General features: G+C 39.7%; 2 protein-coding genes across 2 annotated transcripts; both read right to left on the bottom strand.

Moving 5' to 3' along the window:
* Positions 1 to 2,123: 2,123 nt before the first annotated feature.
* Positions 2,124 to 4,217, bottom strand: LOC114942788 (uncharacterized). Its single transcript, XM_029318226.2, has 2 exons — positions 4,083 to 4,217; positions 2,124 to 3,950 (listed from the first exon to the last, which is right to left on the bottom strand). The coding sequence occupies exons 1-2, from the start codon at positions 4,215 to 4,217 to the stop codon at positions 2,124 to 2,126; spliced, it is 1,962 nt and encodes a 653-aa protein (XP_029174059.2).
* Positions 4,218 to 4,328: 111 nt separating this feature from the next.
* Positions 4,329 to 4,721, bottom strand: LOC146722762 (uncharacterized). Its single transcript, XM_085483889.1, has one exon. It carries the CDS (start codon positions 4,719 to 4,721, stop codon positions 4,329 to 4,331), a length of 393 nt encoding a protein of 130 aa, XP_085340015.1.
* Between the last annotated feature and the right edge of the window lie 8,670 nt (positions 4,722 to 13,391).

The following is a 13,391-nucleotide window of genomic DNA, read 5'->3' as shown; positions in this document are numbered from 1 at the left end:
CATATATACAAATACATATACACATACATGTATACACATACGTGTATGGTATAAGCATACGTGTATGGTACGTATATTGATATTACCTGTAATTTTCTATAAATTACAATGTATGCAGTACGCACAATTCGCTTTTCTCCCCTTATCAATAATTGAGAAAATAGCAAATATATTCAAACAACCAGCTGTATATTTTTATATAATATAACAGAATATTATATAATATACAAAACATTTTTATGCATATATAGAATGGAATGGGCCCCTCCATCGCCCATTCCCGTGAGAACGCAACCATAATATATGTATTTTTTTCGTCTCTCCGATTTTTGCAAATGAGACATTTGTATTAGACACTTTTTTGCAACAATCCCAGCAAACACCGATATATAATTGTTACATTGCTATAATAAAACGGAATATAACACGCAATATAACGCAAATGTACTACGTTATATACACGTTAGGAGTAATTTCCTACTCATATAAATTACAGATATATAACGTTAATGTAACACATAAATTACATGTTATATAACTTTAAAAAGAATTATAAAATAATTCTATAACTGCAATATAAATTACAGAATTGTTATAAAGCTATTATGTATGTGTTATAAAGCTGTTATATTTATGTAATAAGACTTTTAAGTTTACTTGTTACTAAATTGTTACATATTTAATTGAGAATAAAAATTTTAATTATTACATATTTATTACAAACGCGAATACTACAAATATCAAATTCTTTAATTAATTTCAAGCAAAATTAAATAAAATTTTATTTAATTTTGCTTGAAATTAATTAAAGAATTTGATATTTGTAGTATTCGCGTTTGTAATAAATATGTAATAATTAAAATTTTTATTCTCAATTAAATATTTAATTGTTGTAACAAATATGCAATTATTACAATTTTTATTTTTATTATAAGGTGTTAATAATATACATAAGTTTCTATATAAAGAACTCTTTTTTATTTATAAAATTTATATTTTTTATGACATATGACGTTTTATATTTATAAAACGAAATTTATATTTTTCATTACATAAGATGGGCACAACGGATAGCGGGAAAGGACGGTCGGAAGCGAGACGATAGATAGGCACTACACTCGACACACGCGTATCGTTAACAAAAAATATATTTCAACTATTAACAAAATTTACAATTGTTTTACCGCACAGAAATTACCAAAAAGATAGCCGAGTCGAATGTATAAGAAATGAATGCAATAAACGAGAGAAAAGCCGGGTCGAAAATAAATTACTGACTGTTCCGCAAGCAACGGTAATTAGACGAGAAAACCGAAAAAGACAAGCGATCTTTTTCGGAAAGTAGAAGCACACTCTATTCGCGACGAGCAATCGGAAAGAGCGCCGCGGTCACGAGAGAGGAGGTTTATATAGTCCCGGATTTCGAGAACCTTCGCGAACATTTTCCCTTGTTCGATCGAGATGTTAAGGGCGAAAGTACGTTTACGATAATTATTTACCTTTTAGCAAGTCATATTTTGTTGTTATTGGCACTTGATTTTCTCTCCTCTCGCGCGACCGCGGTGTTTACGATTAAAGTGAAAGTTAACGCAAGCGCTTCTTTTTTCGCAGGCGCGAGGTATATGTATACTTGTGCGGCCGAGCGCGATTTAAATAATATTAAAGTCTGCCTGTTACAATTTAAGGTTTTATATACGTAATGCTAGTTATGTGCATGCTGCATGCTTATATTGCATGAATTTGAATGTAATACATTAATGCCCTTTCTTTCAGTTTTCTTTATCCGTTCGATTTCGAACATTCCGCCCGCCTTGCAGTACACCTGCAATATAAGAACCGTAGCGCAAAAGTAAGGGCGCGCGCCTATTCACGCGCTAGCGAGTGACTGGCACGTGGAGCGCACGTGCTCCGACGGAATTTGTCAATAGAATGCTGAGCCGATCAGCAGTTTGTGTCGGGCGTCAGTATAAACGCGTGTCGGTTAAGCGTCGCGAAAATTTGGAACAATCTTTAGTGTTCTACCTGTAACAAAGTATGGTGATAACATGAGTGCAACGATATGACGGTGATGTGCAAATGAATGTGAATATCTAATAGCGGAAAGTGTGAAGTTTTAAAATAGGTTAATCGCTTACGACGTGTGATTTCGATTCGAGTGAAACTTCGGCGCCGTCGGTCAAAAATACTAACTTGCTTACGGGTCGCGTCAAATTGGTATTTGCGGTACGTAGTTCGACCACGCGCACGTGGCCGTCGGATCCCGGGTGCAAGCGCGTGATGCGCGCGAGCGGCCACCTCGTTGGTGGAGTATGCTCGCTTCGAATCAAACACAGCCGACCGATGCAAGCCTCCTGGTTGACTCGGGACCATTTTGGCCGATGGGCCAGCGTATGTAAGTACTCGCTGGACCACCGGGACCAAAAATGGTCCCTCATCTGTTGCAGGAGCTGCCAGCGGGATAATCGGGCCGAAGGTTCTCTCTCGAGCGACGGTTCCGGTACGGCGGAGAGAGCGGAACCGATTAGGAAGTGTCCCGGGGTGAGAGCCGCTACGTCCTCAGGATCATCGGACAGGGGCTGCAACGGTCGAGAATTGAGGCAAGCCTCAATCTGTGAGAGCAGCGTCGCCATCTCCTCATAGGTGAGCCGGGCATCACCTATTACTCGTCGCAGATGGTGTTTCATGGACTTCACAGCGGCTTCCCACAAACCGCCGAAGTTAGGTGCCGCCGGTGGATTAAAATGCCACCGGATTTTCTCCTGTGCGGCGAAGGCGGCGATGCGGCGTCCGTCGGCACTGGCAGCGGAGAAGAGAGCGCCTAGCTGCCTGTCAGCACCCACGAAATTGGTTCCGCAGTCGCTGTACAATGAGATGCAGACCCCACGCCTGGAGATCAGCCGGCGCAAGGCAGCGATGAAGGCGTCGGCGGAGTAATCCGAGGCTACGTCGAGGTAAACGGCTCTAGAGGCTAAACAGATAAAAACGACAATAAAACCTTTCGTTGCCTTGTGTCCGCGACCCTTAGAGGTTCTCATCCAAACCGGTCCGGCGTAGTCGATGCCGGTGTGGAGGAACGGCCTGCTTGGTTTGACCCTTGGCTCCGGGAGGTCGCCCATGAGAGACTGTGGGATGGCGGCTCGCCATCTTATGCACCTGACGCATCGGCTGATGCGTCTCTTCACCAGCGAGCGACCTCGAGGAACCCAATATTCCTGACGTAAAGAGCACAAGGTCAGCTGCGTCCCGCCGTGTAGAGTCCGCTGGTGGTGGTCATCGATGACGAGGTTAGTGAAGGTAGACTCGCTGGGCAGTATTAGCGGATGAGTGGCATCATACGGCAGGTCAGCGTTGCTGAGGCGCCCGCCGACGCGTAGGAGTCCCTCGCTGTCCAGAAATGGATTTAGTTTCAGCAGGGCGCTTCGCGACGGCAGCGGCGTTCCATTTCGCAACCGTCTAATCTCTTCTTTTAACTTTCCAGCCTGGATCAATCTAACCCAGGAGAGGCGGGCTTCCGTCAGGTCGTCGGCGCTGATTTCGTTAGACTGGCTTTGAGGGTGACGAAGCTGGCGGTGGATCAGCCACCAGCGACGGCACCATGCAGTGATCCGCAGCAGTCTGGTCAGAGAAGAATAGCGCAGCAGCAATTCTGACTCGGGTTCCAGCTCGGCAACGGCGGCGGCGTGGGCCCGGACTCGTCTCTCTGGGAGGTCCTCCGTTGGAATCTCCTCTCCATTGTTTATCCACGGGCTGCTCTCCGTTGCTAACCATTCCGGACCTTGCCACCAGAGCGGGTGGTCAACCAGCTCACCAGGATATAGTCCCCGAGAAGCGCAGTCCGCTGGATTTTCTCGTCCTGGTACGTGATGCCAGTGGGCATCAGGGATCAGCGTTTGTATCTCGCTGACCCTGTTGGCCACATAGGTGGCCCATGTCGATGGATGTCCTCGAATCTAGCCGAGCGTGACTGTGGAATCCGACCACATGTGAAGAGGTGCTCTTTCAGCTCCGATGATCGGCAAGGTGTGGGCGACGAGACGAGCCAGAAGAGTCGCTGCAGATAGCTCCAGTCGAGGTAATGATACCTGCTTCAATGGCGCGACCTTGGTTTTGGCAGCTAAGAGAGTCACCTTAGTAATGTCCTTTGTTTTGCTCTTCAGGTAGATCACTGCGGAGTAGGCACGCTCGGAGGCATCGGCGAATCCGTGGATTTCCAACATTGATTCAGTCACACCTCCTAGCCATCGAGGTACGATTACTTTTTCCAGAGCCGGCAGCTCGCTCTGGAATCGTAACCATCTTCTCGCTTCGTCGCAAGGTAGCGGAGCGTCCTAATCCAGATCTAGCAACCAGGTAGACTGGATGAAGATTTTTGCCAATATCGTTGTTGGTGCCAGCCAGCCAAGAGGGTCGAACATCTTCGCTGTCAACGAAAGTACCGACCGTTTGCTGAAGGTCGATAGTGTGATCGCTTTGGTAGCGAAGGCGAAGAGATCGTCACGTGGTTGCCATCTTAGACCGAGCGTAGAGTGACTCTCGCCGGGCAGCCACCATCTAGACTCTTGTCGAAGCCGGTCGTCGGGCTCCACTTGGTTCAGTAACAGCGAATGGTTTGCCGACCATTTCTTAAGCGAGAAGCCGCCCGCCCTGCAGATCTCCATCAGCTGTTGGATCATGACCTCGGCTTCCTCCGTGGTCTCCGTGCCTGCCAGGATGTCGTCCATGTAAACGTCGCTCAGCAGGATGAGAGCTCCCTTCGGGTAGCGATGTCCCTCATCCTCGGCAAGTTGGCGCAAAGTACGGATCGCCAGATAAGGAGCACAGGAAAGCCCGTAAGTAACGGTACTTAGCCAGTACTCCTTGACTTCGTCGTTGCTGCTCTCTCTCCATAATATCCTTTGCAGACATTGGTCGTCGGGGTGCACAAGGATCTGTCTGTACATCTTCTCGATGTCAGTCGCGAAGACGTAGCGATGGCGTCGCCAACTCAGTAGGATGTCGGCCAGAGAAGGTAGTAGATTCGGTCCCGTTGCTAGATATCTGTTGAGGGAGTCTCCGTTTGGCAAGGAGCTCGAGCCGTTGAAGACTACCCTCAGTTTTGTGGAGGTGCTGTCAGGACGCAGGACCCCGTGATGCGGTAGATAGCAAGCTCCAGGACGCGTGGTAGTCGAAGGCGGAGCAGGCATCATGTGGCGCAGGTCTAAGTACTGTTGCATGAATTTGACATACATACCTCTGAACTCGCTCTCTCGATCAAATTTCCTCTCTGTATGTTGCAGAGCTCGGCGGGCGGCGCGGATTGTTCCAGAAAGATCCGGCAGAGATTCCGTCGTGGGCAGGCGCACGACGTACCGGCCATCGGCGTTGCGTGTGTGGTACTGACGATAGTGCTCTTCGCACTCCCGCTCGACCTTGGTGAAGAGCTGAGACGGCTGTCGAACCTCTTCCTGCTCCCAAAAGCGACGTACCAAACAGGTGAGGTCTTCCTCCACTTGGCAATGGTGGGAGGACATACGTTGGCAGCGTGTATTCTCGCTGATGGCTCCTGAGAGTATCCAGCCTAGCGAAGTTTGCTGTGCCACCGGTTCCTGAGGACCTCCCTTTTTCAGACCCTGGCGGATGATTAATCCGTAGACGTCGGCGCCCAGTAGAAGGTTTACTGGATCAGCGGAATGGAATTCTGGATCGGCGAGCTTCAGGTCCCTGACATGTGTCCAGGATTGCAGGCTTCGGCGGCATCCTCCGGAGAATAGAGTCAGCTTCGGCAAAATCAAGGCGGAGACGGAGTTGGACGTCTCACCGTTGAGCGCTCGAAAGGTGAGCTTGACCTTGCCCTTGGCGATTCCCGTCCTTTGCTCGCCGAGTCCATAGACGCTGACGGCGGCAGACGTGCGAGGCAGTCGCAGTCGTTGAACCAACCGCTCCGAAACTATGGTCGTCTCTGAGCCCTGGTCGATCAGAGCTCGGGCGGAATGCCATGATCCGTGACGATCGAGGACGCGAACTCGAGCAGTGGCGAGCAGCACAGTGACAGAGGCGAAGGGCTGTCCTTGAGCCACGTGTGATGTCGTAGCGGTCTCGGCGTCGCGGAAGGCGTCGTGCAGAGAAGAAGTAAATAATAACTGAATATTAACTTAATATTTAGTTATTATTTAACAAAAATATAAATTATGTAATAATAATGACGATTTGGCGGAAGGTACAACTTAACATGTTTAGCGACGCTCCTGAGATATAGCGTTGCCCGGAGTAACGACGACTCCGCCGTCGAGCCTCGACGGTAGTGGGGAGATCCACCCCGTCGCTCGCGAAATCGGCTCGAAAAGAGCAACTAATTCCGAGCACTGCTGTAGAGTAATGTGTCCTAAAAAGAATAATCCTAAAAAAATCATAAAAATGAAAAGGTCAGGCCATGTTCAAAAGAAGGTACTCAAAAATTTAAACGATCTAATAATAATTTATCACGAAAAGTAACTGATATGTTATTCAAGGTGCCAGTTCAAAGTGAACATACGTAAAGTGTATATTATCTAAATTTAGTAATAATATATTACCATGAAAAGTAACTGTGATATTTTATTCAAGGTGCAAGTTCACATTGAATATACATACATATAAGTAAAACTGATTACAATTTGATTCTAGAAAATAAGTGCGATATGTTATTCTTAGTGCACAAAATATAATAGTCGTTTATAGAGATTTGATTTGAAATTCATACTAGCCCGTACAATAAAAAATAATTGCTCGTAATTCCAGAGTACCAATTTGTTAATGACTCAGAAAAATAACATGGCGGCCTGCTCTCAAAAAACTTTCGATGGGTAGAATAAATAATTGAAATAAGAGTTGTGAAAATTGTATAAATTAAAAACCTCCAATCTTTCTTTAGTAAAATTTCGAATTTTCGTATCAACTTCCGATTTGTGTTATACCGTATTTTCAGGGAGTAAGTTATTCATCAGAAAATATATATATATATATATATATATATATATTTATCTAACTCATTTATTTTTTAATCAATATATAATTTAATTAATTATTAAATTTAATAAACATTTAAATTATACTCAGAAATAAATATTTTTATCGGCTCTCAATATAAATAATATAAGTATGCTGTCTTCTAAGCTGGGCAATAGAGCCAAGGAAACGAAACGAAAAATTAATTAAACGGAACTGTATCTCAATTTGAGATCCCAAAGTTCCACATATAAATTAATTTCGAAACTTACATATGGAGAAATAAGCGAGAAAAATATAGGTCCGAAAAGTCGCTGAAGCGGGAATCGAACCCGCGTCTTTCACTTTCCGGGCGACTGCTCTTACCAACTAAGCTATTCAGACCTTTTCGATCCTATATTTTTCATTTGCCTTTTTAGTAGATGTTAGTAAATACCGCCGTGATTAGCCCAAGGCGTGAATAAACTCAGAAATAAATATTTTTATTGGCTCTCAATATAAATAATATAAGTATGCTGTCTTCTAAGCTGGGCAATAGAGCCAAGGAAACGAAACGAAAAATTAATTAAACGGAACTGTATCTCAAACGGCAAATGAACGGCTACTAAAAAGGCAAATGAAAAATATAGGATCGAAAGGGTCTGAATAGCTTAGTTGGTAAGAGCAGTCGCCCGGAAAGTGAAAGACGCGGGTTCGATTCCCGCTTCAGCGACTTTTTGGACCTATATTTTTCTCGCTTATTTCTCCATATGTAAGTTTCGAAATTAATTTATATGTGGAACTTTGGGATCTCAAATTGAGATACAGTTCCGTTTAATTAATTTCTCGTTTCGTTTCCTTGGCTCTATTGCCCAGCTTAGAAGACAGCATACTTATATTATTTAAATTATATATTGATTAAAAAATAAATATTATATACATTTATATTTATAAATAATTAATAATTAACAAATATTTTCTTAAATATTATAATAATTATTAATATATAATATATTAAAATATATTAATACTCTATTTCTCTATATATAAATATTTTATTATTTTAATAAATAATTAATTATTAATTAAATAAATGATTTATAATAAATTTATAATATATGTGATATATGATATTAATTAAAAAATTTTTTTATTTTTTTATACAAAAGATAAGATAAACGTTTCGACTGTACGACAGTCTTTTTCAATATCATGTTAATATGTCAAAAAATTAATTTAGTCATATCGACCTTATTATAAATACAACATTTATGAGATTATTATATGACGAACGCAGTACAAAATTCATGTTTGTTGGCTTGAGTTAGAGCGTCAGATTTATGTATGTCATGCTGTTATATTATGTAACGACACTGTGAACAAATTAATATATCCGCTCAAATATTACATTTTAGATTTTTAATAAATAGTATTAACTTACTTTTTGTCACGAACATAACACTTTTTTTTTTTAAATTATTTCTTTTTACATAACATAATCACAATGTGTACTTTTTTAAAAAACAAATCGATATCTGTATCTCACAATGTCGGCGCGCTGTATATATACCCAATTTTTAAGATGACGTAGACAATTTTTTTAGAATATCAAAATAAGAACCGTCAAGACGCTCGGTGTCCTTTTTTAGGTTGATACTGTTGTTTTCTTCTTTAATATATATCATTTCTGATATCAACCTTTTATAATAATTCTTTTCATAATCTAGAATTTTTGTGTAGTTCCAATTGAAATTGTGTGTAAATTTTATAATATGATGAGAAACCACCGAGTGCCTTGCAGAATCTAATCTAATATTATTTTTATGTTCATTTACTCTTGTACCTAATTGTCTTTTCGTCTGTCCTACATATGTAGCATCACAATTATTACACGATATCTTATATATGACCCCCGAATTATTTTGGAGCTTATCCCTGTCTTTTTGCGTTTTTATGACTCTGTTTAATTTCTTTAGACATCTGTATCCTACTGTTATATTTGATTTCTTTAATTCTGATGCTACTAGTTCCGAGATTCTTTCAATATATGGTATCGCTATGAATTTTTTATTTCTGTCGTTATTTATGATTTCGTTATTTATATCTTGAGTCATTTCTTTGTTTAATCTATTAACAATAAGGAACTTCAGTCTATTATTGATTTCTGAGAAAATGAGATCAAGAGGATAACTATTGCTCAATAAAATCTCTATGATTAATGTTAAATTTTTACTATGAAAACGGGGATGTGATAATAATATTGACCGGTCTACTAAATTATATATTACACTTTTTTTGTGGCATATAGGATGATTTGAATGATATGAGAGTGTTCTACCCGAAAATGTTTTTTTCTGAAACCAATGTATATATATTATGTTATTTATAATTTTGAGTGAGATATCTAAAAAACTTATGCTACGGTTATCCTCTCTTTCTATTGTGAATTTTAATCTATCGTGACAATCATTAAATTTTTCTACTAGATATGTGACTTGATCTTCCGGCAAGCAAACCAAGATATCATCGACATAGCGATAGTAAAACTTTATATTAACATTTATAGTTTCAAGAATCCTAGTTTCTACATCTTGCATGACAATATCCGCAATAATTGGAGATAAAGGTGATTCCATAGGAGTTCCATGTATTTGTTTATAGATCGTTTTGTTGAATGTGAAGTACGTTGAAGTCAAAATGAATTTAATTACATTAACAAACTCATTTTTGTCTATTGATGTGTGGTTTTCAATGTAATGCCATCTATTATTTATGCTGTCTATTGCAAGGTCCAAAGGAACATTTGTGAACAACGATATCACATCCAAAGATACGATTGTTTCATTATTATTTAATTTAAGATCAGACAATGCGTTGCACAATTCAAAACTATTATTAACATGACTTTTCCCTTTGGGTAAACTTGTCACTAAAATGTTGTGTAAATATGCAGCTAAATGATGTAGTGCTGTATTGACCGACGATACTATTACTCTGAATGGAACATTTTCCTTGTGAATTTTGGGCAAGCCATATGCTTTAGGAAGCACTGAATCACTGGAACTTAAACAATAATAGTCTTTTTTTGTGATCCATTCATTTTTTAACCATTGTTTTAAATTTTTATTAAGGTCTTTTTCTATTTTTATTATTGGATTGTTTTTGATTGTCATATAATTATCTTTGTCATTTAATAATTCTTCAACTTTGTCTATATAAAATTCTTTGGTCATCGCCACGGTCGTGTTTCCCTTGTCTGCTCTTGTGAAAATGATGCTGGAATTTTGTTTACAAAATGTCATGGTTTTTTTATACATAAAAGTAAGTTTGTCATTTATTATGTCTTTCCTAGTATTGTTGTTTAAAAAAACAAAGAACTGTGGAATAGCTATGTTTCTTATTGTCGTGAGATTAGTTATGTTATTCGAATTGCTTTCTATGTCTTTAATAAATTCATGGACAGCTGTTTTTTTATCAGTATTAATTGGAAGGCTAAAATCACTACCTAATTGCAATAAATTTGTGACATCAATTGGAATATCTACATCAGTCAAATTAATAAACCATTTATCATTGGTTTGTTCTAATGGATTAATAGTTCTGTTTATAAAATTTGTTGCGTTAATGTGGTTATTAATATATTTATTATTTTGAGAGTTTACACTATTTTTCTCTAAACAAGAAAATTGTGTGTAAATTTTATAATGTGATGAGAAACCACCGAGTGCCTTGCAGAATCTAATCTAATATTATTTTTATGTTCATTTACTCTTGTACCTAATTGTCTTTTCGTCTGTCCTACATATGTAGCATCACAATTATTACACGATTATCTTATATATGACCCCCGAATTATTTTGGAGCTTATCCCTGTCTTTTTGCGTTTTTATGACTCTGTTTAATTTCTTTAGAAATTTATAATAGTTATTAAATATATTCTAATTAATAAAATATTTATATATTTTATATAAATATTAACCTTATATTATTATAACATTTTATTATAACATATTATACATTTATTATTTTATACCATACCTAGATATACCATATTATCTAATTACTAAAATAATTTCTTTTTTAATTACAGTTTACAGAGGAAGACGCGCCGGAATTCGCGTCCAGGAGGAGCGCTTTATGCGCTTCCTCCTTAAACTGTCCTCGCCCCTATTATTATTGGGGCAACAGGCCGAGGAGGGGCGGACGAGAAGGCGGACGAGGACGGGGACGGCGAAACGCCGAATAGTATATAATAATAAATAGTATATAATAATATATATGATACATTATATACATAAATAAATATACATATATATACATTCTTCATTTTATTTAAATAAATCCCTATAGATAAAACTTTATAACCCTAACATATTATGAATTGTTAAATAAATCGCAAAACATCATTCATACTATAATTATTTGGTGAATAACATTATTGATAATAATAAGAGAAATAATAGAAAATGGTATTGTGATTGTGATTGAAACAAACATTCTTTCTAAACAGAGTTCGATTATAGTATAAGTTTCTTGATTTAAAATGTGCTATATTTAAATCATTTAATTATTTTTTTCGTTCAAGTACATTTAACAGCAAAAACTGCATATACGTAGGTATGTATTTATCTCTACTGCCATTACTTGAAACAAATACATTATTCGATATTACCAAAATGGAACTCTGGAATTACGAGTAATTATTTTTCATTGTACAGACTAGGTTTAAATTTTTGAAGACCTTCTTTTGAACATGGCTTGACCTTTTCATTTTTATGATTTTTTGGAGATAGGGTGAGAGAGGACGAATGAGGGTAAGAGAAGACGAGATAGGCGAAAGAGGGTGAAAGAGGACGAAATTGGGTGAAAGAGGGCAAAAGAGGACGAAAGAGGACGAAAGAGGGTGAAAGAGGACGAAAGAGGGTGAAAGAGAATGAGAGAGAATGAAAAAGAGTGAAAGAGGACGAAAGAGGGTGAGAGAGGGCGAAACAGGGTGAGAAAGAATAAAAGAGGGTTAGAGAGGACGAAAGAGAGTGAAAGAGGACAAAAGAGGGTGAGAGGGAATGAAAGAGGGTGAAAGAAGACGAAACAGGGTGAAAGAGGATGAGAGAGAATGAAAGAGGGTGAGAGAGAATGAAAGAGGGTGAAAAAGGACGAAAGAGGGTGAAAGAGGACGAAAGAGGACGAAAGAGGGTGAAAGAGGGTGAGAGAGGACGAAAGAGGGTGAGGTAGGACGAAAGAGGGTGAAAGAGGACGAGAGAGGGTAAAAGAGGACAAAAGAGGGTGAAAGAGGACGAAAGAGAGTAAAAGAGGACGAAAGGGGGTGAGAGGGAATGAAAGAGGGTGAGAGGGAATGAAAGAGGGTGAAAGAGGACGAAAGAGGGTGAAAGAGGCGAAAGATGGTGAAAGAGGACGAAAGAGGATGAAAGAGGGCGAAAGAGGGTGAAAGAGGACGAAAGAGGGTGAAAGAGGACGAAAGAGGGTGAGAGAGGACGAAAGAGAGTGAGAGAGGACGAAAGAGGGTGAAAGAGGCGAAAAAGGAGTGGGAGTGGGGGTGGGGGGGTGGGGCGGGATGTGGGAGGGAAAGGGGTGGGTGGAAGTTGAGGGAGGTGTGAGTGAAAGGTGAGAAGAGATTTATATATATATTGTTGCGTCCTCGGGACGCCTCTCGCTCAGTCACTCACACACAGTCACTCTCACTCGCGCGCGAAATAAAGGCACTCGCATAATAGGGAAATGAACTTTAATATGAGGAACCGATACACGAAACCAATGAAATATAACAAATAGTGCATTCGTAATGCAAAGAAGCTCCGGTCTCGGAAAACGTCCGCACGATGCGACCGCTAGACCAAAACTGTCATGTCTCCCGAAAACAGAAGAAGACCCTTAGTTGTTTAACAACAACTCCCTTGACGACGATCTCCCGGAAGCGTAAAGAGTTGATCCCGCGAAAAGTATCACCCGATACAAAGATGTAGATCCAGGGGCGTAACACGGGGGCGCAACAATATATATATATAATCCTGATAACGTCAGCGAACGCGGACAGAGAAGAAGAAGAAGAAGAAGAAGAAGAAGAAGAAGAAGAAGAAGACGTTACTTCATTTTTCATGAAAAACGTCACTTTTTGACCGCTTGTATCTCCAGAACGGCTTGACCGATTTTATTCTTTCTTGGCTCAAATTACTCGTGGCGATGCCGCCTTTCAGGTTATATTACGTGCAATTCAAAATTTTTTATATTTTAGTAGTTCTACACCCCCAAGAAATGGACTTTGATGGTGCAGGATAAGGAGACTTGTAGTGTCTTTTAAGGTCGTTTAGGGTTTGAACATGGCCGGAGACACTACCGCGTCTCCTGATAAATCAACAATATGTGCTCGATTGGAAGCCGAACAGATATTTAAGTGGTGTGTAATAGCAAAAAAATCGTACCTTAATGCAGCA

The sequence above is a fragment of the Nylanderia fulva genome, unplaced genomic scaffold (genome assembly GCF_048542155.1).
Source record: "Nylanderia fulva isolate GAGA-0341 unplaced genomic scaffold, ASM4854215v1 Scaffold276, whole genome shotgun sequence".
NCBI classification, from domain to species: domain Eukaryota; kingdom Metazoa; phylum Arthropoda; class Insecta; order Hymenoptera; family Formicidae; genus Nylanderia; species Nylanderia fulva.
Note: the sequence above shows the minus strand (reverse complement) of the source record. Positions and strands in the feature narration are given on the sequence as shown.